At 45.8% G+C, this 27,562-nt stretch overlaps 1 protein-coding gene across 1 annotated transcript in view; it reads left to right on the forward strand.

Annotated features, from left to right (window-relative positions):
* Window positions 1-26,394, forward strand: part of LOC144488814 (beta-2-syntrophin-like) — a 47,319-nt gene extending 20,925 nt beyond the window's left edge. The window contains exons 3-7 of the mRNA XM_078206914.1: window positions 1,868-2,063; window positions 3,913-4,055; window positions 5,589-5,785; window positions 11,893-12,083; window positions 23,234-26,394. Of these exons, the coding sequence (XP_078063040.1) occupies window positions 1,868-2,063; window positions 3,913-4,055; window positions 5,589-5,785; window positions 11,893-12,083; window positions 23,234-23,326 (820 nt within the window). The 3' untranslated portion in view covers window positions 23,327-26,394. The remainder of the gene's footprint in view (window positions 1-1,867; window positions 2,064-3,912; window positions 4,056-5,588; window positions 5,786-11,892; window positions 12,084-23,233) is intronic.
* Window positions 26,395-27,562: the final 1,168 nt, after the last annotated feature.

Raw genomic sequence — 27,562 nt, forward strand, 5'->3', positions numbered from 1 at the left:
TCCCGATACTCCCCTCCCTCTCCTCCCGATACTCCCCTCCCTCTCGTCCCGATACTCCCCTCCCTCTCGTCCCGATACTCCCCTCCCTCTCGTCCCGATACTCCCCTCCCTCTCGTCCCGATACTCCCCTCCCTCTCGTCCCGATACTCCCCTCCCTCTCGTCCCGATACTCCCCTCCCTCTCGTCCCGATACTCCCCTCCCTCTCGTCCCGATACTCCCCTCCCTCTCGTCCCGATACTCCCCTCCCTCTCGTCCCGATACTCCCCTCCCTCTCGTCCCGATACTCCCCTCCCTCTCGTCCCGATACTCCCCTCCCTCTCGTCCCGATACTCCCCTCCCTCTCGTCCCGATACTCCCCTCCCTCTCGTCCCGATACTCCCCTCCCTCTCGTCCCGATACTCCCCTCCCTCTCGTCCCGATACTCCCCTCCCTCTCGTCCCGATACTCCCCTCCCTCTCGTCCCGATACTCCCCTCCCTCTCGTCCCGATACTCCCCTCCCTCTCGTCCCGATACTCCCCTCCCTCTCGTCCCGATACTCCCCTCCCTCTCGTCCCGATACTCCCCTCCCTCTCGTCCCGATACTCCCCTCCCTCTCGTCCCGATACTCCCCTCCCTCTCGTCCCGATACTCCCCTCCCTCTCGTCCCGATACTCCCCTCCCTCTCGTCCCGATACTCCCCTCCCTCTCGTCCCGATACTCCCCTCCCTCTCGTCCCGATACTCCCCTCCCTCTCGTCCCGATACTCCCCTCCCTCTCGTCCCGATACTCCCCTCCCTCTCGTCCCGATACTCCCCTCCCTCTCGTCCCGATACTCCCCTCCCTCTCGTCCCGATACTCCCCTCCCTCTCGTCCCGATACTCCCCTCCCTCTCGTCCCGATACTCCCCTCCCTCTCGTCCCGATACTCCCCTCCCTCTCGTCCCGATACTCCCCTCCCTCTCGTCCCGATACTCCCCTCCCTCTCGTCCCGATACTCCCCTCCCTCTCGTCCCGATACTCCCCTCCCTCTCGTCCCGATACTCCCCTCCCTCTCGTCCCGATACTCCCCTCCCTCTCGTCCCGATACTCCCCTCCCTCTCGTCCCGATACTCCCCTCCCTCTCGTCCCGATACTCCCCTCCCTCTCGTCCCGATACTCCCCTCCCTCTCGTCCCGATACTCCCCTCCCTCTCGTCCCGATACTCCCCTCCCTCTCGTCCCGATACTCCCCTCCCTCTCGTCCCGATACTCCCCTCCCTCTCGTCCCGATACTCCCCTCCCTCTCGTCCCGATACTCCCCTCCCTCTCGTCCCGATACTCCCCTCCCTCTCGTCCCGATACTCCCCTCCCTCTCGTCCCGATACTCCCCTCCCTCTCGTCCCGATACTCCCCTCCCTCTCGTCCCGATACTCCCCTCCCTCTCGTCCCGATACTCCCCTCCCTCTCGTCCCGATACTCCCCTCCCTCTCGTCCCGATACTCCCCTCCCTCTCGTCCCGATACTCCCCTCCCTCTCGTCCCGATACTCCCCTCCCTCTCGTCCCGATACTCCCCTCCCTCTCGTCCCGATACTCCCCTCCCTCTCGTCCCGATACTCCCCTCCCTCTCGTCCCGATACTCCCCTCCCTCTCGTCCCGATACTCCCCTCCCTCTCGTCCCGATACTCCCCTCCCTCTCGTCCCGATACTCCCCTCCCTCTCGTCCCCCGGCTCCGCCCCCTCCCTCTCGCCGCCGCGCCCCCCCCCCCCCGGTTCCGCCCCCTCCCTCCCTCCCCCCCGGTTCTGCCCCCTCGCTCTCGCCCCGTGTACATTTTGGTTACCTTGTTTTTGTTCACAAAGTCGGGTAACTGCCTCCTTTTTCCTGATCCACTCTTTCCTTTTTGTTTGCAGGTTATTTGAACTCCACTCCCCTGGTGGCAAACATGTAATTATTTTGCGGAGCAAGGATTCTGTTGCAGCACATACCTGGTTCACGGCAATTCACACGAGTATCACAGCACTGATTCCTCAGGCAGTGTCTGAGCTGAATGGGATGCTTGGCCTCAGTGGCAGGGCCATACAACACCTCAGCTGGCTTGCAGAGCAGGTAGAGAATTCTCTCAACTCATGTTAGCTGTTGGTTTCTGGAGGCAAGCGCCTTATGTAAGACCATGAGATAGAGGAGCAGAGTTAGGCCATTCAGCCCATCGAGTCTGCTTCACCATTCAATCATGGCTGATAAATTTCACAACCCCATTCTCCTGCCTTTTCCCCGTAACCCCTGATCCCCTGACCAATCAAGAACCTATCTATCTCTGTCTTAAAGACACTCAATGGCCTGGCCTCCGCAGCCTCCTGTGGCAAAGATTCACCACCCTCTGGCTGAAGAAATTCCTCCTCATCTCGCTTCTAAAGGGTCGTCCCTTTACTCTGAGACCGTGCCCTTGGACTCTAGTCTCTCCTACTAATGGAAACATCTTCCGCACGTCCAGCCTATCCAGGCCTTTCAGTATTCTGTAAGTTTCAATGAGATCCTCCTCATCCTTCTAAACTCCACGAGTACAGACCCAGAGTCCTCAGATGTTCCTCATACGAAAAGCTCTATATTCCAGGGATCATTCTTGTGAACCTCATCTGGACCATTTCCAAGGCCAGCACATCTTAGGTACGGGACCAAAATTGTTCGCATTGCTCTAAATGTGGTCTCACCAGAGCCTTATAAAGCCCCTCAGCAGTAAGTCCCTGCTTTTGTATTCTAGTCCTCTCAAAGTTGAAGTTTAAGTCGCTGTATCTTTGTTTATAATTCTGTTTAGGAACTTTTATAAAAATTCCAATAATTTAATGGCGCACGCTGAATCTAGCCACTTTGTGATCATTTGACTCAGGGTTACCTTGTTTCCAAGTTCAATGTTATACTGGTAAATGCATAATGCTGGAGGAAGCCGTGGCCAACAGTGGGAAGGCTGAGGTAACACTGGAAACATAGGATGGGAGGAGGACAGGAGAAGGCCATTTGGGCCGTCATCTCCTTGCCAGCTTTGCTGGAGCAACTCATCTCGCCCCACTTTCCTGCTCCTCCCTTGTAGCCCTGCAATTTTTTTTATCTTCAGATAATTATCCAATAACTTTTTGTAAATAATTAAATCTGCCTCCACCAAACTGTCAATGCATTTCAGATTCTAACTACTTGCTGTGTATAAAAAAAATTGTTATTTTTGATGTTTACCACAGAGGGCTGCAGTGCCTGATATGTTTAAGGCTGAGATAGACAGATTTTTAATCAGTATGGGAACCAAGGGTTACAGGGATAAGGAGGGAAGTGGAGTTGAGGATTATCATATCAGACCAGTCATGATCTCACTGAATGGTGGAGCAGACTCGATGGGCCGAATGGCCTAGTTCTGCTCCTATATCTTATGGTCTTGTGATCTCATGGATCCTTTGCCAGACTCCTTAAATTGGTGTTTTTGGTTTCTGGACCATTTTGGCAAACATAAGTTTCTATTCTGTCCAGACTGTTCCTAGCTTTGAACATTTCTATCAAATCTCCTCTCAGCCTCCTCTTTAAGGAGGACAATGCCAACTTCTTCAGTTTATCCAGATAACTGAAGTCCCTCATTTTTGAAATCTTGCTTGTGAATTTTTTCGGCACCCTCTTTAAAGCCTTCACATGCTTGCAAAAGTGTGTTGCCCAGAATTGGAAACAATATTAAATTAAACAAACTGCCCCTGACTAATCTCCGGGATCAGTGTTGGAGCCTCAACTCATTACAGTTTATATAAATGACTATAATGAATGATTGCTAAATTTGCTAATGACACAAAGGTAAAGGAATAAGTTATGAAGTGGACATAAGGAGGCTCAGAAGGATATAGATAGGTTAGGTGAGGGGTCTGGGTGTCAGTGTCAGAATCTGGTACTAATGCAGCGATGAGACCTTTTTTCTGTTCTGCAGCTGAAAGTTGAAGGTGGAAGGGAGCACTGGAAGCCAGTGGTGGTTGTCCTTACTGATAAAGACATGCTGCTTTACGACAGCGTGCCATGGAACAGAGATCTGTGGTCATCACCCGCTCAAAGCCACCCACTCCTTGCAACCAGGTATAAACAGAATGCATGAAAGGATGTATCTAATGCTAATTCGCCCTCCATCCTCTCTCTCCTTTCTCCCCCTCCTACCTTCTGCCCATAGAACCATAAAAAAGTTACAGCACAGGAGGCCATTTGGCCCATCTGTCCATGCCATCTGTCCTGGCCCATAGCCCTGTTGCTTATAGCACTAAAGGTGCAGATCCAGGTACTTTCTAAGAGTTTAGGGTCTCTGCCTCCACCACCAACTTGGCAGCAAATTCCAGATACTCACCACCCTCTGCGTAAAAATGCTCTTCCTCATATCCCCTCTACATCTTATCTTGAATCTATGTCCCCTGGTTCTAGAATTCTCCACCAAATTAAACAATTTCATCCGGTCCATTCTATCTCAGCCCCTCACAATTTTGTACACCTCAATCAAGTCACCCTTCAGTCGTCTTTGTTCCAAGGAAAATAATCCCAACCTCTCCAATCTCTCCCGTAGCTACACTTTTCTGGCCCTGTCAAGATTCTTGTAAACCTCAGCAATTAGATCCCTCCTGTAATGTGCTGACCAGAACTACACTCAATACTCCAGTTGTGGCCTCACCGGTGTTTTATACAATGCAAGGAGATGATGATGACAGATGTTGAGGTCAGGGATAGGCGTGTGAATGCTCTAGAGAATGTCAGTATATCGAAGGAGGAAGTGTTGAGTATCCTAAATTGCTTTAAGGTAGACAAGTCCCCGGGGCCGGATGGGATCTATCTCAGGTTACTGCGGAAGGCAAGGGGAGAAATAGCTGGGGCCTTAATAGATATCTTCACAATCTCTTTGACCACAGGCGAGGTTCCAGAGGATTGGAGAATAGCCAATGTTGTTCCCTTCTTTAAGAAAAGAAGCAGGAATAATCCAGGAAATTATAGGCCAGTGAGCCTGAGGTCAGTGGTGGGGAAGCTTTTGGAGAAGATACTGAGGGACAGGATACATGCACATTTGGAGGAAAATGGACTAGTTAGTGACAGGCAGCATGGTTTTGTACGGGGAAGGTCATGTCTCACCAACTTGATTAAGTTTTTTGAAGAGGTGACAAAGATAATTGATGAGGGAAGGGCAGTGGATGTAGTTTATATGGACTTTAGTCAGGCGTTTGACAAGGTCCCACATGGCAGACTGGTACAAAAACTAAAATCACATGGGATTCGGGGTGGGCTGGCTGGATGGATACAGAACTGGTTTGGTTATAGAAGACAGAGTAGAGGTGGAAGGGTGTTTTTCAGAATGAAGGTCTGTAGCTAGTGGTGTTCCGCAGGGATCAGTGCTGGGACCTCTGTTGTTTGTAGTATATGTAAATGATCTGGAGGAAAATGTAGGTGGTCTGATAAGTTTGCGCATGACACGAAGATTGGTGGTGTTGCTGATAGTTACCCCTTGTGTTAAGGCAGGCGTGTGTATGTATTAACAGGACCGATGGGGAGCTCGTATTCTTGTGGATTGGGCGAGGTTTCCAGGATCTAATTCACTGTCTTGCTGATGTGTCTTTTTTTTTACTGGCTTTTCAGGCTGGTTCACTCAGGGTCAGTGAGAGGATCCCCGGCCATTAGTTCAGAACTAATGTTTGCCACAAGGACTGGGTCACGACAAGGTATCGAGATGCACGTTTTCCGCGTGGAAACTCACCGGGACCTATCAACGTGGACACGGATGCTTGTCCAAGGCTGCCACTGTGCTTCCGAACTGATTAAGGAGGTGACGTTGGGTATGTGTTGTGTAAGGTGATCATAATGTGTCTGTCAGCAGTGCAGGAGCTTTGGGTGTGTTCTGATATCATTGTATGGCAGAAGGGGACAGTGTTTCTATGGATACCTTCTGAACCTTGGGCCATTTGCTTTGAGCGACGCATATTCAGTGGAGGTTTTGACTAAGTGACAGAGGGCATAATTTTGAATTATCTTGTGTGACAAAGGCTGGAATGCAAGTAGCTTTCAAAGTGTCTGGGTCAGATTTACCCCATCACTCTTTGTCGTAAATCCAAGATCTTGGGTTCATGTCACACTATCAGTAACCCCCACAGCTTGCCTCCTGGACTTGCAGAATCTCAATGGCTGTCCTGTCTGGAGACAATACACATCTCTTTAACCTGTGCTTAATGCTCCCTCCACTCACATTGTCTGTATCTTTAAGACCTGATTAGCTGTAGAGATTCGCATTCTAATCAGTATTCTGTAACTTGATTTTGTGTCTCTGTATGCCCTGTTTGAGAGCAGATATCCACTCCATCTGACGAAGGAGCAGCGCTCCGAAAGCTAAAAGCATTTGCTACCAAATAAACCTGTTGGACTTTAACCTGTTGTTTTTAAAACTCTTACCCAGCTCTGAGAACCATTGTCCACAGAACATTAGTTTGGGCCTCTGGATTACTTGTCCACCACGTGGCTTTCTTCCCCAAAGGTGCAGCAATATGTAGTAATGACCTTTCTTAGCCCTGTGAAGACTAGATTTTCACGCAAATCCAAACTCTAATTGGGTGGTATCCAGGCACGTTATGGAATTCTATTTGTGCAATGTTTCCTATTTGTTTCAGAAACTTGTTTTAATTACCATATTTATCTGAAATTGAACATTGGTTACCTGGTTCAGAATCTACTTTTTTTGCTTGTCTCCAAGCTTGCTAACTATCAGCAGCTCCTCCCCCCAAAACCCTAGATATTTTTATTCCCTCCATTCCTGTCTTAACACCCTTAGTCATTGATTAAATCTTTCTGCTCTGGTTTCTGCCACTCGTGCAGTACTTATTTGACCCCTACCAGTCACACAGAATATCCTGTATGAAATGGAGTCTGGATTTATCTTTCCCAAAACCAACACTGCTTGCTTCCACTTCCATTACATCTCTCCACTGCCACAGCCCCTCTGCTGAAAGCCTTATTTATGCCTTCATTGTGTCCAGATTCAAGTATTCTGTTGCTATCCTGGCTAGCCTCCCATCTTTCTCCTCCCTAAACTTTTGCTCATGCAAAATGTTGCTGCCAGTATCCTCATTCATACCAGGTCCTGCTCACCCAGCACTCCTGTGCTCCTTAAGTTTAAGTTGTTTCACAAGTAGGCAATGAAATCCCCTAGTCGCCACACTCCGGTGCCTGCTCGGGTAAACTGAGGGAGAATTTAGCATGGCTAACGTACCTAACCAGCGCGTCTTTTGGACCGTGGGAGAACATAAGAACATAAGAAATAGGAGCAGGAGTAGGCCATCTGGCCCTTCGAGCCTACCCCGCCATTCAACAAGATCATGGCTGATCTGAAGCGAATCAGTTCCACTTACCCGCCTGCTCCCCATAACCCCTAATTCCCTTATCGATCAGAAAACGATCTACCCGTGATTTAAACATATTCAACGAGGAAGCCTCCACCACTTCAATGGGCAGAGAATTCCAGAGATTCACTACCCTCTGAGAGAAGAAGTTCCCCCTCAACTCTGTTCTGAACCGGCCCCCCCTTATTTTGAGGCTGTGCCCTCTAGTTCTGGTTTCCCTTCTAAGTGGAAAGAATCTCTCCACCTCTACCCTATCCAGCCCCTTCATTATCTTATATGTCTCTAAAAGATCACCCCTCATCCTTCTAAACTCCAACGAGTACAGACACAATCTGTTTAATCTCTCCTCATAAGCCACACCCCTCACCTCCGGTATCAACCTGGTGTACCTTCTCTGCACTCCCTCCAAGGCCAATATATCCTTTCGCAAATAAGGGGACCAAAACTGCACACAGTACTCCAGTTGCGGCCTCACCAGTGCCTTGTACAGTTGCAGCAAGACCTCCCTGCTTTTATATTCTATCCCCCTCGCGATAAAGGCCAACATTCCATTCGCCTTCTTGATCACCTGCTGCACCTGCAGACTGAGTTTTTGCGATTCGTGCACAAGGACCCCCAGGTCCCTCTGCACAGTCGCACGATGTAATTTTTCTCCATTTAAATAATATTCCAATTTACTATTATTTCTTCCAAAGTGGATAACCTCACATTTGCTAACGTTATATTCCATCTGCCAGATCCTCGCCCACTCGCTCAGCCTATCCAAATCTCTCTGCAGACTTTCCACGTCCTCCACGCAATTCGCTTTCCCACTCACCTTCGTGTCATCAGCAAACTTGAATACCCTACATTCAGTCCCCTCCTCCAGATCATCTATGTAAATGGTAAACAATTGAGGCCCCAGCACCGATCCCTGCGGCACGCCACTGGTCACCAACTGCCAACCAGAAAAGCACCCATTTATCCCAACTCTCTGCTTCCTGTTAGATAGCCAATCCCCAATCCACGCCAACACCTTACCCCTAACTCCGTGTACCCCAATCTTCTGCAGCAACCTTTTGTGAGGCACCTTATCGAACGCCTTCTGGAAATCTAAAAACACCACATCCACCGGTTCCCCTCTGTCAACCGCACTCGTGACATCTTCATAAAAGTCCAGTAGATTCGTCAAACACGACTTTCTCTTCATGAATCCATGATTTTCCCTTCATGAATCCATGAGGGAGAGGAAACCAGAGCACCCAGAGGAAACCCGTGCAAACTCCACACCGACAGTGACCCAAGCCAGGAATTGAATCCGGGTCCCTGGTGCTGTGAGGTGGCAGTGCTAACCACTGTGCCACCGTGCCATCCCCTTTACCAGCATTGAGGTGTTGTTGGATCAGGAGCCAGTTTTAAAATTGTCATCCTTGATTTAAGATCTACCCAAGACCTCATAATTTCCTACAAGCTCCAAGATATGAACACCCCATCAATCCTGGTTTTGAATTCTGCCCCCACCTCCATTTCAATTGCTTCGCAATTGCCGAATGTCTTCAGCTGTCTAGGTCCTAAACTCTGATATTCCCCTCCTAAACCTCTCTTTTTTCCACCTTTAATTGTTCCTTCATTATTATCACTACTCTTTCCTACCTTCTCGTCAATTATTCAAGCCAACATCAATTCCATGAAATCTAAGTCTGACTTCAGAATCACAGATAAAAGCACAAAAACAGGAAATGTTGGAAAATCTCAGCAGGTCTGACAGCCTCTGTGGAGCGAGAATAGAGCCAAAGTTTCGAGTCTGTTCGTATCCTTCCTATAGTGTGGCACCCAGAACTGTACACAATATTCCAGCTGAGATCTCAACTAGTGTCTTGTATAAGTTCAGCATAACCTCCTTACTTTTGCACTCTATGCCCCTATTAATAAAACTTAGAATACTATATGCTTTACTTACTGCTCTCTCCACCTGTCCTACCACTTTCTCTGATCTATGCACATTGACACCCAGGTCCCTATAGTCCTTGAAGAATTTTAGCCCTGATTTTATATTGTCTCTCCATGTCCTTCCTGCCAAAATGCATCATGTCACATGCCTCCACATTGAACCTCACCTGCCACCTATCTTCCTAACTGTTCTGTGTCCTTTTGAAGTTATACACTTTCCTCTTCACCGTTTACAATACTTCCAAGAATCGCATTGCTGAACTTAACTTTAACATTTGGAGTAAGTCCAAGAAAATGAAAAGCACAGAATTTTACATTACTGCCGTTCTGTTTCTGGGAAATAGCTTTTCTTTTTTGAAATACAGTGGAACCCCAGTTTTACGCCCCCCGATTTAGCGCGAAATCGGATATGATGCGATCGTGCGATGGACCCTTTTTTTGCTATTTCCTGTTTAGTGATTTAGCGTGACCCCGATAACATTCGCGATAACATTTTATGGACCCCAACCATCACGTTAAAACGGGGCTGCACTGTATTTATTCATTTCTGTTTTACCAGCTATTCTGGATTTTGTTTCCCTCATTGTTTGTGATCAGACCTCCTGAATCCCAACAGCTCTCCACATAAAATAATTATCCCAAACTCTCATAAGAACATAAGAAATAGGAGCAGGAGTAGGCCATCAAGCCCCTCGAGCCTGCCCCACCATTCAATAAGATCATGGCTGATCTGAAGTGAATCAGTTCCACTTACCCGCCTGATCCCTATAACCCCTAATTCCCTTACCGATCAGGAATCCATCTATCCGTGACTTAAACATATTCAACAAGGTAGCCTCCACCACTTCAGTGGGCTGAGAATTCCAGAGATTCACCACCCTCTGAGAGAAGAAGTTCCTCCTCAACTCTGTCCTAAACTGACCCCCCTTAATATTGAGGCTGAGGTTTCCTTTCTAAGTGGAAAGAATCTCTCCACTTCTACCCTATCCAGCCCCTTCATTATCTTATATGCCTCTATAAGATCATCCCTCAGCCTTCTAAACTCCGAGTACAAACCTAATCTGCTCGATCTCTCCTCATAATCTACACCCCTCATCTCCAATATCAACCTGGTGAACCTTCTCTGCACTCCCTCCAAGGCCAATATATCCTTTCGCAAGTAAGGGGACCAAAACTGCACACAGTATTCCAGCTGCGGCCTCACCAATGCCCTGTACAGATGCAGCAAGACTTCTCTGCTTTTATATTCTATCCCCCTCGCGATAAATGCCAACATCCCATTTGCCGCCTTGATCACCTGTTGTACTTGCAGACTGAGTTTTTGCGACTCATGCTCAAGGACCCCCAGGTCCCTTTGCACAGTCGCATGTTGTAATTTTTTTCCATTTAAATAATCCAATTTGCTATTATTTCTTCCAAAGTGAATAACCTTGCATTTGTCAACGTTATACTCCATCTGCCAGATCCTCGCCCACTCAGCCTATTCAAATCTCTCTGCAGACCTTCCGCTTCCTCCACACAATTCACTTTCCCACTTATCTTCGTGTTGTCAGCAAACTTTGTTACCCTACACTCAGTCCCCTCCTCCAGATCATCGATGTAAATAGTAAACAGTTGAGGCCCCAGTACCGATCCCTGCGGCACGCCACTAGTCACCATCTGCCAACCAGAAAAGCACCCATTTATTCCAACTCTCTGCTTCCTGTTGGATTGCCAATCCACGCTAACACCCTACCCCCAACTCCGTGTGCCCCAATCTTCTGCAGCAACCTTTTGTGAGGCACCTTATCAAACGCCTTTTGGAAATCCAAAAATACCACATCTACCAGTTCCCCTCCGTCAACCGCACTAGTCACATCTTCATAAAAATCCAGTAAGTTCGTCAAACATGACTTTCCTCTCATGAATCCATGCTGCGTCTGCTTGATCGAACCATTCTTATCCAGATGGCCTGCTATTTCTTTAATGATGGTTTCCAGCATTTTCCCAACTACAGACGTTAAGCTAACCGGCCTGTAGTTACCCGCCTTTTGTCTACTTCCTTTTTTAAACAGCGGCGTAACAGTAGCCATTTTCCAATCAGCTGGCACGATCCCAGAGTCCAGTGAATTTTGATAAATAACTACTAACGCATCCGCTATTACCTCTGACATTTCTTTCAGTACGCTGGGATGCATTCCATCCGGGCCCGGGGAATTGTCCACCTTCAGTCCCGTTAGTCTACCAAGCACTGCCTCTCTAGTAACAATAATTGTATTGAGTACCTCTTCTCCTACCAACACTCGATCGTTAATATTCGGTAAACTATTTGTGTCTTCCACCGTGAAGACCGACACAAAAAACCCATTTAAAGTCTCAGCCATTTCCTCGTTTTCCACTATTAAATCCCCCCTCTCGTCCTCCAAGGGTCCAACATTCACACGAGCTTCACACTCCCTTTCTTCTTTTGCTAATGACCTTAAAAGTTGAACTAGTTAGTAATTTATGGACCAGTGTATTAATTATCCCTACTTAGCTGTTGAATCCACGCACTTCTCCTGTCCGATCAGTGGCATTGACAGATAGTAGTCCTGACACCTCATATAACACCAATTAATGGGAACATTTTAATTTTGTTTTAACAGGATGTACTTGGAATGGACAAGACGTCACGCTGCTCATTCACTATGAAAGTGGTTTTGTCATGTCTCAGAACAGCTCAACCGTAGACTCATCCAGTACCCTTTTCCAGTATCCGTTTGAAAGGTTGAAAATGTCAGCTGATGATGGGATCAGGATGCTCTATTTGGACTTTGGGGGGCCAGAAGGAGAGCTGGTGAGTGTGGAATTTGTAAGATCTGATTTTTGAAACTCATTCTTGCAAATGGTGAGACTGGACGCTCCATTTTTATGCTTCCCCTCTTCTCATTCCTAAGCTAAAGTAATTATCAGCCCCTTAGAGGCAGGCACAGGATAAATTATTACAGTGAATGAGGGAATGGAAGAGACATTAAACAAATATTTTGTCTCTGCTTTAATGGTAGTTGATATCAATTATACAACAGAAATAGAACGGAACCTTGGAGTTAATAAGAGTGAGGTAGTTGATACCAGCAGAGAAAAGTGTTGGAGAAAACTAAGGGAGTAAAATCCAGCAAATTCCCAGAACCTAATGGTCTACATCCTATGGTTAAGAAAAGAGATAGCTGCAGAGATATAGTAAGTATATGGTTATGATTTTCCAAAATGTTATAGATTCTGGAACGTCACAGCAGATTGGAAGTTAACAAATAACACCGCTATTCGAGTAAGGAGAGAGAGAAAATGGAACTACAGACCAGTTAGTCTAACATCAGTCCTCAGGGAAATGCTAGAATCTATTGTTAAGGAAGTCTCAACAGTGCGTTTAGAATATCATAATATGAACAGACAAACTCAGCTTGGTTTTATGAAGTGAAAATTGTCATATAATTTCATCAGTGTTTTTTTTAAGGATGTAATTAGAGTAGAAAAGGGGGAACTAGTAGATGTAGTATACTTGGATTTCCAAAAGGGATTCAATAAGGTGCCACGTAAATGGTTAATACACAAGATGAGGGCTCATGGAGTTGGGGGAGAGACATTCGCATAGATAGTAGATTGGTTAATGGACGGGAAGCAGAGAGGAGGGATCAATGATGTATTTCTAGTTGGCAGGCTGTGACAAATGGAGTGCTGCAGGGTCAGTGCTGGAGCCTCAGCTGAATATAATCTATATTAATGACCTAAGGTGAAGAGACAGTAATGTATCCAGGCTTTCTGACGATACAAAGCTAGGTGGAAATGTAAGTTGTGAGGGCTGCAAAGAGATATAGACGGGTTACATGAGTGAACAAGGTGGCAGGTGGAGTATAATGTGAGCAAGTGCATGATTATTCACTTTAGCCATTAGAATAAAAAAGAATATTTTTAAAAGATGGAAACGTGTAAATATTGATGCTTAAAGGAACTTGGGTGCACTCGTCTATGGAATAAAGCAGGTTGGCATTCAAATACTGCAAACAATTGGAAGGCAAACAGAATGTTAACCTTTGTTACAAGAGGATTGGAGTATGGAAATAAAGTCTTACTACAATTGTATAGGATTTTGGTGAGACCACACCTGGAATGCCATGTGTGGTTTTGGACTCCATATATCCGGAACAATATTCTTAACTTGGAGGCAGTACAGCAAAGATTCATAAGATTGGTCCCTGGGAGGGTTGTCCTATGATGGTTGAGTAAATTAGATATATACTCTGGAGTTCAGAAAAATTAGAGGAGATTTTATTGGAACATAAGATTCTGAAGGGACTTGATGAACTTCATGCAGAGTTTGTTTCCCCTGGCTGGGGAATCTGGAACATTGGGGCACAGTGTCAGGATAATGAGTCAATCATTGAGGACTGGGCTTATAATGTCTTCACTCAAATGTTGAGAATGTTTACAATTGTCTACCCCAGGTTATGGATGTTTCATTGTTGAATATATTTAAGGCTGAGAGAGGCACCGTTTTGGTGTCTCGGGAATCAAGAGCGTGAGGTGCAGGCAGGAAAATGGAGTTGAAGCTGAAGATCAGCCGTAATTGGAATGAATGGTGGAGTGGCTCGAGGGCTGAATGGTCCCGTCTCATTTCTTGTTTTTTGAATGGTTAGACTCGCACCACTTACTGCCAGAGAAGCAGCAGCAGATTTCCCAATCCGTGTTGACTGAGGTATAAGTGACAAGTAAAGATGCTGAGTTAGATTGTGCCACATTAACAAGGTTCGAGAGTTCCCTTCATCAGTCTTGGAATGGGTATGATGGGCTGAATGGCCTCCTTTGCACTGAAATGCTGAATTTTCTTTGCATGCTCCACTTCCCCATGTGTACTGAAACACTTGACTCTCACCGAAGTCTAGCTCTGCAGGTGCCAACTGTCTCCTGGTTTCTCACTCAGATGACTACACTTCATATGGGAGACTGGGCTATTTCAGCGGTGAGGACTATTTCTGTTCAGTCCTGTTGAGTCATTTTCCAAAATTCTTTGGACTCTGGACAGGTTTCTACAGATTGGAGGGTGGTGAATGTAAGCCCGCTATTCAAAAAGAGAGGTAGAGAGAAAACAGGAAACTATAGACCAGTGAGCCTAATGTCGGTACTGGGGAAATTGCTAGAGTCTATTATCAAAGATTTCGTAACTCAGCATTTGGAAGGCTGTGGTATATCAGACAAAGTCAGCATGGATTTATAAAGGGGAAATCATGCTTGACGAATCTATTGGAATTCTTTGAGGACGTAATGAGCAGAGTTGATCAAGGAGAGCCAGTGGATGTGGTTTATTTAGACTTTCAGGAGACTTTCGACAAGGTCTCGCATAACAGACTACTATGTAAAGTTAAAGCACATGGGATTGCAGGTAATGTCTTGAGATGGATACAAAGTTAAAGTTTATTTATTAGTCACAAGTAGGCTTACATTCACACTACAATGAAATTACTGTGAAATTCCCCTAGTCGCCACACTCGGTGCCTGTTCGGGTACACTGAGGGAGAATTTATCATGACCAATTCACCTAACTAGCACATCTTTGGACTGTGGGTGGAAACCGGAGCACCCGGAGGAAACCCATGCAGACACGGGGAGAATGTGCAAACTCCGCATGGACAGTAACCCAAGCCGGGAATCGAACCCAGGTCCCTGGCGCTGTGAGGCAGCAGTGCTAACCACTGTGCCACTGTGCCGCTGGTTAACAGATAGGAAGCAAAGAGTTGGCATAAATGGGTCTTTTTCTGATTGGCGGTCAGTGACTAGTGGAGTTCCGCAGCGATCTCTGCTAGGTCCCCAACTGTTCACATTATATGTTAATGATTTGGACGAGGGAACTGAATGTATTATCTCCAAATTTGCAGGTGGTACAAAGTTGGGTGGGAGGGTGAACTGTGAGGAGGATGCAGAGATGCTTCAGTGTGATTTGGACAAGCTGTGTGTGTGGGCATCTACATGGCAGATGCAGTATAATGTGGATAGATGTGAGATTATCCACTTTGTAGCAATGATAGGAAGACAGATTATTACTTGACTGAGAGGTGGATACCCAACAGGACTTTGGAGTCCTCATGCATCAGTTGCTGAAAGTAAGCCTGCAAGTACAGCAGGCAGTAAAGAAGGCAAATGGTATGTTTGCCTTCATAGTGAGAGAATTTGAGTATATATAGACACAAACTCAATTGTAAGATAATGGTTGGAATACAAATCTTAACTGGTAATCAAGCCTTTACAGGTGCAGACAGTGTGAGTGGAGACAGGGTTAAGCACAGGTTAAAGAGGTGTGAATTGTCTCCAGCCAGGACAGTTAGTGAGATTTTGCAAGCCCAGGCAAGTCCTGGGGGTTACAGATAGTGTGACATGAACCCAAGATCCCAGCTGAGGCCGTCCTTGTGTGCGGAACTTGGCTATCAGTTTCTGCTCAGCGATTCTGCGTTGTCGTGTGTCATGAAGGCCGCCTTGGAGAGAATGGTTACCGAAGATCAGAGGCTGAATGCCCGTGACTGCTGAAATGTTCCCGACGGGAAGGGAACACTCTTGCCTGGTGATTACTGAGCGCTGTCCATTCATCTGTTGTCGTAGCGTCTGCATGGTCTCGCCAATGTACCAAGACTCCGTACATCCTTTCCTGCAGCGTATCAGGTAGACAATGTTGGCTGAGTCACAAGTGTATGTACCGTGTACCTGGTGGATGGTGTTCTCACATGAGATGGTGGCATCCGTGTCGATGATCCGGCACGTCTTGCAGAGGTTGCGTGGTGTCATGGTCACTGTTCTCCTGAAGATTTGCATTCCAACCATTATCTTGTAGTTGAGTTTGTGTCTATATATGCCCTGTTTGTGAAACAAATCCTGCACTCACCTGATGAAGGGGCAGCTCTCCGAAAGCTCGTGCTATCAAATAAACCTGTTGGACTTTAACCTGGTGTTGTGAAACTACTTACTGTGCCCACCCCAGTCCAACGCCGGCAACTCCACATCACTGTCATATGAGGAGAGACGAAGTCGGTTAGGATTTTATTCACTGGAGTTTAGAAGAGTGAGAGGGGATCTCATAGAAACTTAGAAAGGGTAGATTCAGAAAGCATGTTCCCAATGGTGGGGAGTCCAGAACTGGGGGTCATAGTTTGAGGATAAGGGGTAAACCTTTAGAACTGAGGTGAGGAGAAATTTCTTCACCCAGAGGGTGGTGAATGTGTGGAATTCACTCCCACAGAAAGTAGTTGAGGCCAAAATATTGTCTGATTTCAAGAAGAAATTAGATATAGCTCTTGGGGCTAAAGGGATATGGGGAGAAGGAGGGATCAGGATATTGAATTTGATCATCTATGATCAAAATGAATGGCGGAGTAGGTTTGAAAGGCCGAATGGCCTCCTCCTGCTTCTAGTTTCTATGATCCTATTTACACTTGATACACCAATACCACTGTCTGATTTTTTTTCTCTCTGGGAGATGAAGTTGTTTGATGTACTTCAAAGTCGAGGACCAGCAGGTGGGGTGGAACTCGATGGGAAATGTGGCTTATTGAACCAAACAACCAGATTGTAGAAATCCATTCTCAATTCTTTTACTCAGTCCCACTCCATTGATGCATGCATTTGTGTGATAGTGGAACCACAGAACCATTGGAAAGTTACAGGCAGAAAGAGACCATTCAGCCCATCATGTTCTCACTAGCAAAAAAGAGCAAAAAGAATCAAGCCGCTCATTTTAATGGCATTTTTCAGCACCTGGTCCATAGCTTGGCAGGTTCCAGCACTTCAGATGCAGATCCAGGTCCTGAAGCAGCGAATCATGCTGGGACCTGGTAAATCACAGAGCTAGGCCTGTGGATAGGGCTTTATTACACACAATCGCACAAGACTAGGAAAATTTGATAATCAAACAAATTTAACGGCTGTCTGAAACATTCGGAATAATGAATTAACAGCGCAGAGACAAATGAGTATGATTTGGTGGCGATTACTGAGACATGGTTGCAGGGAAACTAGGTTTGGAAATTGAATATCCAAGGGTACCGTGTTTCAGGAGGATAGACAGAGAGAAAAAGCTGGTGGTGTAGCTTTTGATGGTAAAAGGAAGAGCTCAGTGCTGTGGTGAGAAATGATATAAGCATTGGACATCATGACGTTGAATCAGTCTCGATAGAAATAAGAAATAGCAAAGGAGCCACTGGTGGGAGCAATCTATAGGTCCTCAAACAATAGTTCCACACGGGCACAGTACAAACCAGGAAATACTGGGGGCTTGTAAGAAAGATACGGCAATAATCATGGATAACTTTAATATGTATATAGACTGGATTAATAAAATTGGCAGGGGTAGCCTTGAAGGAGAGTTCATTGAATGGATAGAGATTGCTTCTTGGGGAATATGTTGGGGAACCAACCAGGAAGCAGGCTATTCTGGATTTGGTATTGTGTAATGGAGAGGAATTAATTAATGATTTGATTTGATTTATTATTGTCACATGTATTAGTATACAGTGAAAAGTATTGTTTCTTGCGTGCTATACAGACAAAGCATACCATTCATAGAGAAAGAAAGAGTGTGGAGAATGTAGTGTTACAGTCATAGCTAGGGTGTAGAGAAAGATCAACTTAATGCAAGGTAAGTCCATTCAAAAGTCTGATGGCAGCAGGGAAGAAGCTGTTCTTGAGTCGGTTAGTACGTGACCTCAGACTTTTGTATCTTTTTCCCACTGGAAGAAGGTGGAAGAGAGAATGTCCGAGGTGCGTGGGGTCCTTAATTATACTGGCTGTTTTTCTGAGGTAGCGGGAAGTGTAGACGGAGTCGATGGATGGGAGGCTGGTTTGCGTGATGGATTGGGCTACATTCATTATCTTTTGTAGTTCCTTGGGCAGAGCATGAGCCATACCAAGCTGTGATACAACCAGAAAGAATGCTTTCTATGATGCATCAGTAAAAGTTGGTGAGAGTTGTAATGGACATGCCAAATTTCCTTAGTCTCCTGAGAAAGTAGAGATGTGGTGGGTTTTCTTAACTATTGTGTCGGCATGGAGGGGTCAGGACAGATTGTTGGTGATCTGGACACCTAAAAACTTGAAGCTCTTGACCATTTCTACTTCGTCCCCGTTGATGTAGACAGGGGCATGTTCTCCTTTACGCTTTCTGAAGTCGATGACTATCTCCGTTGTTTTGCTGACATTGAGGGAGAGATTATTGTCATCGCACCAGTTCACCAGATTCTCTATCTCATTCCTGTACTCTGTCTTGTCATTGTTTGAGATCCGACCCACTACAGTGGTGTCATCAGCAAACTTGACGAACGAGTTGGAGGGGAATTTGGCCACAGTCATAGGTGTATAAGGAGTATAGTAAGGGGCTGAGGACACAGCCTTGTGGGGCACCGGTGTTGAGGATGATCGTGGAGGTGGTGTTGTTGCCTATCCTTACTGACTGCGGTCTGTGGGTTAGGAAGTCTAGGATCCAGTTGCGGAGGGAGGAGCCGAGCTCCAGGCCACAAAGTTTGGAGATGAGTCTCGCAGGGACAATGGTGTTAAAGGCTGAGCTGTAATCTATGAATAGGTGTCTGACAGAGGTGTCTTTATTATCTAGGGGTTCCAGGGTTGAGTGTAGGGCCAGGGAGATGGCGTCTGCTGTGGACCTGTTGCAGAGGTAGACAAACTCTAGTGGATCCAGGCAATCTAGGAGGCTGGAATTGTTTTGTCCATGACTAAACTTTCAAAGCATTTCATAATGGTGGTTGTCAGAGCCAAGAGACGAATAGCCATTATTGGCACGCTGCCTGGCTTTTCTTTGATACCAAGATAGGGACCTCAGATTGGTGTAAAAAGAGATTGAAGATGTCTGTGAATACCCCCTCCAGCTGGTCTGTGCAGGACCTGAGTGCTTGTCCGGGTCCCCCATCCGGATCAGTCGCTTTCCGTGGGTTGATTTTTGAGAAGGCTGCTCTGACATCGGCAGTGGTGACCTCGGATACAGCTTTGTCCGAGGCTTCCAGGGTGGAGGGCATGCTCTTGCTGACTCTTGCTTAACATGGGCGTAGAATGTGATGAGCTCATCAGGGAGGGGTGCATTGGAGCCGGCGATTTTACCTGCCTTCATCTTGTAGCCTGTTATGTCTTGCAGACCTTGCCATTGTCGGCGGGGGTCTGTGTGGCGAGCCTGGGACTCTAGCTTGGTACGGTACTGCCTTTTGACACCTTTGATGGATCTCCTTAGATCATATCTGGCTTTCTTGTATAGGTTAGTGTCGCCTGACTTCAACGCCTCAGACCTGGACTTCAGCAAGCAGTGGATATCCCTGTTTATCCATGGTTTCCGGTTGGGAAACATGTGATTTGCTGCTTTGGCACACAGTCTTCTACATAATTACTAATGAAGTCAGTTATTGTAGTCGCATACTCGTTCAGGCTGGTCGCAGAGTTTTTAAATACTGACCAGTCTACTGACTGAGCAATCTCGTAGGAAATTATCCAATTCCTCAGACATTAAGGATCCTCTGGGGAAAGAGTGAACATAGCATGCTAGAATTTCAAATTCAGTTTGAGGGTGAGAAACTGGAGTCTTACACCAGTGTTCTGGAGTTAAACAAAGGAAATTACGTAGGCATGAGGATAGATTTGACCCTATTGAACCAGGCAGGAAGACTACAAGTTAAAACGGTAGGTGAGCAGTGAAAATAGAACATAGAACAGTACAGCACAGAACAGGCCCTTCGGCCCACGATGTTGTGCTGAGCTTTATCTGAAACCAAGATCAAGCTATCCCACTCCCTATCATCCTGGTGTGCTCCATGTGCCTATCCGATAACCGCTTAAATGTTCCTAAAGTGTCTGACTCCACTATCACTGCAGGCAGTCCATTCCACACCCCAACCACTCTGAGTAAAGAACCTACTTCGGACACCCTTCCTATATTCAATTTTTCCCAACATTCCAATATTCAATATTGGAATTATATTCAATTACTCCCAACTAAACTGTATTCTAGAGAGGAAGGAAGATTGTAAGAGGGGAGAAAACATCCATGGCTAAGCAAGGAAGTTAAAAATAACATGAAGACAAAAACTAAGGCATACTATATTGCAACGGCCAGCGGCAGGCTGGAGGATTGGGTAACTTTTAAAGATCAGCAAAGGGTTACTAAAAAAAAAGGTAAATTATGAAAGAAAACCAGTGCAAAATGTAAAAAAGGAGAGCAAAGATTTCTATAAGAATATGAAAAAGAAGAGAGTAGCTAAAGTGAAAGTTGATCCCTTGGAGAATGAGGCTGGGGAGTTAGTAGTGTGACATAGAAATGGTGGAGATGCTAAATCAGTATTTTAGAACATAGAACATAGAAAGTCACAGCACAAACAGGCCCTTCGGCCCACAAGTTGCGCCGATCACATCCCCACCTCTAGGCCTATCTATAGCCCTCAATCCCATTAAATCCCATGTACTCATCCAGAAGTCTCTTAAAAGACCCCAACGAGTTTGCCTCCACCACCACCGACGTCAGCCGATTCCACTCACCCACCACCCTCTGAGTGAAAAACTTACCCCTGACATCCCCCCTGTACCTACCCCCCAGCACCTTAAACCTGTGTCCTCTCGTAGCAACCATTTCAGCCCTTGGAAATAGCCTCTGAGAGTCCACCCTATCCAGACCCCTCAACATCTTGTAAACCTCTATCAGGTCACCTCTCATCCTTCGTCTCTCCAGGGAGAAGAGACCAAGCTCCCTCAACCTATCCTCATAAGGCATGCCCCCCAATCCAGGCAACATCCTTGTAAATCTCCTCTGCACCCTTTCAATGGCTTCAACATCTTTCCTGTAATGAGGTGACCAGAACTGCGCGCAGTACTCCAAGTGGGGTCTAACCAGGGTCCTATAAAGCTGCAGCATTATCTCCCGACTCCTAAACTCAATCCCTCGATTAATGAAGGCTAGTACGCCATACGCCTTCTTGACCGCATCCTCCACCTGCGAGGCCGATTTAAGAGTCCTATGGACCCGGACCCCAAGGTCCTTCTGATCCTCTACACTGCTAAGAATGGTACCCTTCATTTTATACTGCTGCTCCATCCCATTGGATCTGCCAAAATGGATCACTACACACTTATCCGGGTTGAAGTCCATCTGCCACTTCTCCGCCCAGTCTTGCATTCTATCTATGTCTCGCTGCAACTTCTGACATCCCTCCAAACTATCCACAACACCACCTACCTTGGTGTCGTCAGCAAACTTACCAACCCATCCCTCCACTTCCTCATCCAGGTCATTTATGAAAATGACAAACAGCAAGGGTCCCAGAACAGATCCCTGGGGCACTCCACTGGTCACTGACCTCCATGCAGAGAAAGACCCCTCCACAGCCACTCTCTGCCTTCTGCAGGCAAGCCAGTTCTGGATCCACAAGGCAACAGCCCCTTGGATCCCATGCCCTCTCACTTTCTCAAGAAGTCTTGCATGGGGGACCTTATCGAACGCTTTGCTGAAGTCCATATAGACCACATCCACCGCTCTTCCTTCGTCAATGTGCTTGGTCAATTTTGTTTCCATTTTCACGGTGGAGGACACTAATACCATCCCAATTGTAACAGGTAATGCAGAGGTTATAGAAAGGAAGTTACTTAGAACAATCATCACCACTTGGAAAAAGTACTGCACAAACTATTAGGATTGAAGACAGACAAGTCACCAGGATCTGGTGGCCTACATCCTAGGGTCTGAAAGGAAGTGGCAGTGGAGATGGTAGATCTATTGGTTGCAATATTCCAAAATTCCCTAGATGCGGGAAAGATTCCAGTGGATTAGAATATAATGCACTTATACAAAATGGGAGGGAGGCAGAAAGTAGAAAACTGTAGAACAGTTAGTTTCACTTCTGTCATTGAGAAATTGTTAGAATCCACTATTAAGGAAATAACAGAACATTTGGAATAAGGAAGGCAAAAGGAATTTTGGCATTTATTACTAAAGGGATAGAATATAAAAGTAGGGAAGTGTTGCTGCAACTGTACAAGGCATTAGTGAATCTAGAACGAGGAGCCGATGTTTAAAAATACAGGGTTGCTCGAGACAGATGAGAACTTTTTGGAAATTGTCTCAAACCCTTGAACAAGGAGAAGCGGGTTCAAGATCTGAAATAGGATGGCGCAAAGGCAAACTTTATTTTCACTCGATGGAAGTAATTGAGTGGAACTGAGCGTGAAGGGAGATGATTTGAAAAAACTGGATAATTGGATAGATAATTGTGGAAATGGGAAAAACAGGATTTTAGTTTTTTGGATTAGTGAGATGGGCTGCACAAACTGTCTTGTTAACAATCTAAGGAAGCAACTCTGTGAATACTAAGACCCAGCAACAAATACCACTTCAAAATTCAATAAAGCCCAACTTGTATCTGAGCGACAGGGTAGAATACAAAGATGCAGATGATGGAGAACGATTTGGACTTCCAGGTTCAGATGATTTTCAAACTAGTCCTGAAGAGTGCGAATCTTTGACCTGGCAACAGCCTGTCAATGCCAACTTAATGTTCATCCAACATACTGATTTGTGGGATAAGTACAGCCCTTACTGCAGTATGGTGCATCGATCAGCCCACCTCATTTAATAGCAAAATTATAGGCTATCAATATAAGATGCAAGTCACCAAGAAATAAATAATTTAATGACCCAAAGCGCACTGAGAGTATGTAACACATTGAGTGGTTGAGGCAAATAGCATAGATGGATTTAAGGACAAGTTAGATAAGTATTTGAGAGAAAAGGGAGTAAAGGGTAATGTTGATTGATGAGGCAGACGGATGCTTGGATAGAGCATTAGTGCCAGGAGAGACTGGGCCGAATGGCCTGTTTCTGCACTGTAGCATCATGTACTTCGATGTATTGATCAGTTCCTGACATTTGTTGTAGGTTTTCTCTGTGCTTTTTGTATATATCTCAACTTTCTCCATCTTTTCCAGCACCTGGACTTGCATTCATGCCCAAAGCCTGTAGTCTTTGTTATACATTCATTTCTCTCTGCCAAAGTGACCCGGATGGGACTCCTAGTGTGAGGAAGGGAGCAATTACCAGGAGAGATCTTTAGATCACTGCACTCATCAAATCCAAAGACCATTGCTGCATCTCGGGAAATGTAACCTGCAAGAGCACAAAGACTAGGATTGGTGGGAGGCCGCAGCTCTTGTAAGACTGGAAGGAATCTCACGTATGATTATTCTGAGTATTATCCTGTAACAGACCTCTCGCTGTTTGTTGCCAAATGTGCCTTTTTGTTAACTGAACTTCACAGAATTTTTATGATTGTACATTGTACTGTGAAGATATAACAGTTTTAACTTTGGAGCATATAGTTTTGTAATTTGGTTCAAAAAATATTGGTAACGTGATGCTAGTTGGTTCTGGTGTTATCCCTGTTATTGGTGCAGTATCTCCCAATCCTGGGGTAACGTTGCCATTGGAACAAAAGAGCTAAAGTGAGCACAGCGTTGCGTCACTTAAACCAGCACAAAGGGTAAGTGACCTGAAACTGTTCCTGTCACTGTGTTAGTCTAACTTTATGATTGAAGTGTTACATCTCTGCTTGTACTGGGCAAATGTTATTGGATAGGTCTTTCATTTGATTATAAAACTTTGGTTGTATAGCTTAGCTTCAACTTGCTGTACGTGTCCTTGGGCAGCCTGATGGTCAAGCTATTCTCACACTTATCTGATGTGAACTGATTGGCCCACTGCGTGAGGAGGCTTGAAAATCCAGCATTTTTATCTTCACTGCTAAACAGTGAAACTTTGGCACTCGAAAGGTCTCCATGTAGTCCGTGGTGTTTCCTTACACTTAATGTATGGTATGCTTAAAATCTCATCTGTCAAAGTGTGTCTGGCATCTCAGTACTGTCCAACTGTAGGGGTCTAGTCTCACAAGTCTGTTAGAGTTGCTAACCATTGGTCATGAGGCTGCAGTAACTTTACCTAAAGCAGATGTGCAGGCTGTGATTGGCCCACCTGGTGAGGAGTAAAGGTCCCCTCCTGCCCTCCCCCCTCCTCGGGGGCAACTGCTTCCAAAAGATTTCCCTGCTTTTCCCATCACAATGTCATCCTCTGATCAACATATCCCTATCTGCCATGGATTGGAAATGGAACCTGTCCCTTCACACTGTTCTAGCCCTGCCTGTTCTCTCCGTTCCCTGCTCTTCTGCCCCTTTCCCACTGCTCCTCTGCCCTCTTCCATAATGCCAAATGTTGATGCTAACCGTACCTGATAGATGTCTCATTCTGGCTTGTGGCTGTTTTTTAAACTGAGAGCAGTGGTCAACTTATGGGTCATTGGATTTTTGTTCTGGGTTGGCCCCGAGGGAGAAGAGCGTGGTGCTGTGTGAAAATCTTCAATCCAGCCTTTTGTTTTCAGCATTACACAAGACCTTATAAATCATGCTACAGAATTTGAGCTGGGTGGGGGGGAAGGGGGGAGTGTTGGGGAAGAAAGCTGGGTGGCCCGGGGGGGGGGGGGGGGGGGCGGCTGGGTGACCACCTGTGCCGTAAAGTTTGTGTTTCTAAAGAGAATTGAAAATAAGATTCTGAGCTTCCACTGTTGAGTGGATTGATGCTGAAATTCTATGGCAAAGTGTGCTGACTGGAGGATTTTGAGATTGCCGAAGTGTTCTGAATATCTGTGTATTTTAGCACTGGTTTCAGAGAGATCGAGTTACAGCTGGTCCTGTCTGTGACCATTCTTTTAAGCCATGTTTGTAGAATATGCAGATTTGAACAATTCAGATACGCATCAATGTGATAAATCCTGACCATACTCGGCCCACTAACCGTGCAGTATTATTGGAAAGGGTGTGTGTGCTCGAGGCCAGGAAGGAGGGCTGGGACAAGGGGGCAGGAGCTTGGCGTGGGGAAAAGGGATCTCTGATTTCTTTTAACATTTCCACCAGAGTTTCTGGCTCTTCAGGGAAGGGTAATTTTTCTGGTGCTGGTTTGAAATTTCTAAGTATTTTTAAAATATTTATCCTAAGACCTGCTTTGTATTTTGTCTTAAATGGAGTTATAGTATAAATATATTGCAGAAGAAAATGTAAAGCTACCCCAGTTACACGTGAAACTGTGCACAGTGTACGAGTGATAGCTAAATACTAGTTTACCTACTTAATGAAAACCTGTGCTTTTGCTGCTTGATTTCCTGGCTGTTTGCGCTGATGTGCTCACTTTAAATTTGAGCTTTTTTCATTAAGATTGGGAGGAAACTTGGGCATTGATCTTATTAGCAAAATGGGCCTAATATTGGATGTAATTTCCAATGTGTGCCCCAAGCAGGAGCCTGTATGTTCCAGGTCCACTCCAGCTCCTTCCTGTATCCTGATGGCTGGGTTTGCACCATGAGGTTAACACTACATTGACTCTGCACTTTACATGTCTCCTGACCTGCTTTGTATGCTTGAACTGTTGACTGCTGTTATTGAACAGTTTGGTTTCATGCTATCACATCCCTTATCACTCAGGTAACTAACCCAGACTCACTTTAAATGTGTTGGCTGCAGAAACTCAGCTTTAGCCCACAGTTACAAAGTAATTTTCAGTTCAGAGTATAATCTCCTGCTTCACATCTCAAAGCAACAGGTTCATTGTAAATTATCTGTACAAGTGTGGACTGCTGAGTGAATAGAAACAGCCTGCCTATGTGCTAATGAATAGAACAACAGCAGCAAGACACCGTCCAGTTACATAGCACCTTTAATATAGGGGAAAAAAATGTCCCAAGGCATTTCAAAGACGTGTGTTTAGTCAGAGGGTTGTGAATTGAAAGGTGACTCTGGGAGAAGGCTGCTTTGTTCTTGTATGTAAACTGATTGGTTAAAAACTTCATATTCATTTCAAATGTAATCAGTTCCTGAGAATCCAGGAGCAATCTCTTCATTGCCAACAAAATTCTATTTTTGTAACTGTTGCCAGCGATTCCCTTCAATTGCAGTTTAAAATACCAAAGTGAAAGGGTGAGAATCTCCACCAGAGAGAGCTTTCCTCAGGCATTACCCTACCTGTATTATAGACAAAGGATTGTATCTGCACTGGATCTGCAGTGGTGCTTCTCTGTACATGTATATAAATAAAATTATCCATTTTACATATTGTGCCTTTATTGTGTTTATTCATGATTATTGAAGTAGTTTGTGCTGATAGAGGGTGACAGTGTTCCAGTGTGACTGGGGAGGGGGGGTGTCAGAGTATTGGGGACATTTTCTATTCATTGGATGTGGGCTTCACTGGCAACACCAGTAGTAGTACACATCCATAGTTTATTCGTGTCACAAGTAGGTTTACATTAACACTGCAATGAAGTTACTGTGAAAATCCCCTAGTCACCACACTCCGGCACCTGTTCAGGTACCTTGGCCATGCTAAATTCTCCCCCAATGTACCTAACCTGCATGTGTTTCGGCCAGTGGGAGGAAACCGGAGCACCTGGAGGAAACCCACACAGATACAGGGAGAACGTGCAAACTTCACACAGTGACCCAAGCTGGGTCCCTAGTGCTGAGAGGCAGCAGTGCCAACCACTATGCTACTGTGCCACCCCATAATTGCCTTTGAGAAGGTGGCAGGGAGACATTGACATTATCTTGAACTACCACATTCTCAGTGTTGCAAATGCACCGTTAGAGAGTTCAATGATTTTACTTCAGTGATGGTGAAGAATGGCAATATAATTCCAAGTCAGGATGTCTTGCAACTTTCAGGAGAATCTGCAGGTGGTTGTGTTTCCATGCATTTGCTTCCCTTCACCTTCTAGGTGAAAGAGGCAATGGGTATATGGGAGGTGTTGCTGTGTGTGCATCTTGTACTTGCTACATAATGCAGCCACAGTGTGGGTGTGAATGTTTAAGGTGGTTGATGGGGTGCTAATCAAAATGACTGCTTTGTTCTGGATGGTGTTGAGCTTCTCGAGTGTGGTTGGAGCTGCACTCATCAAGGCAAGTGGGGAATGTTCCATCACTCTCGTGTCTTGTACATGGTGGACAGGCTTTGGGAAGTCAGGAGGTGAATTACTTGCCACAAACTTCAATCTTTCACAAGCTGCTCTTGCTGCTGTGTGTGTGTGTGGGGTCGGGGGGAGGGGGTGGTTCGTTCGTGTGTGTGAGTTTGTGTGTACGTGTGGAGGGGTTTATGTTCCAGTTAAGTTTCTGGTCAATGGTAATCCAAGGAACATAACAACGAGGACTAGGCCATCTGGCCCCTCGAGCCTGCTTCGCCATTCAATAAGATCATGGCTGATCTTTTTGTGGATTCAACTC

Source organism: Mustelus asterias, unplaced genomic scaffold (genome assembly GCF_964213995.1).
Source record: "Mustelus asterias unplaced genomic scaffold, sMusAst1.hap1.1 HAP1_SCAFFOLD_1880, whole genome shotgun sequence".
In the NCBI taxonomy this organism is placed as follows: Eukaryota; Metazoa; Chordata; class Chondrichthyes; order Carcharhiniformes; family Triakidae; genus Mustelus; species Mustelus asterias.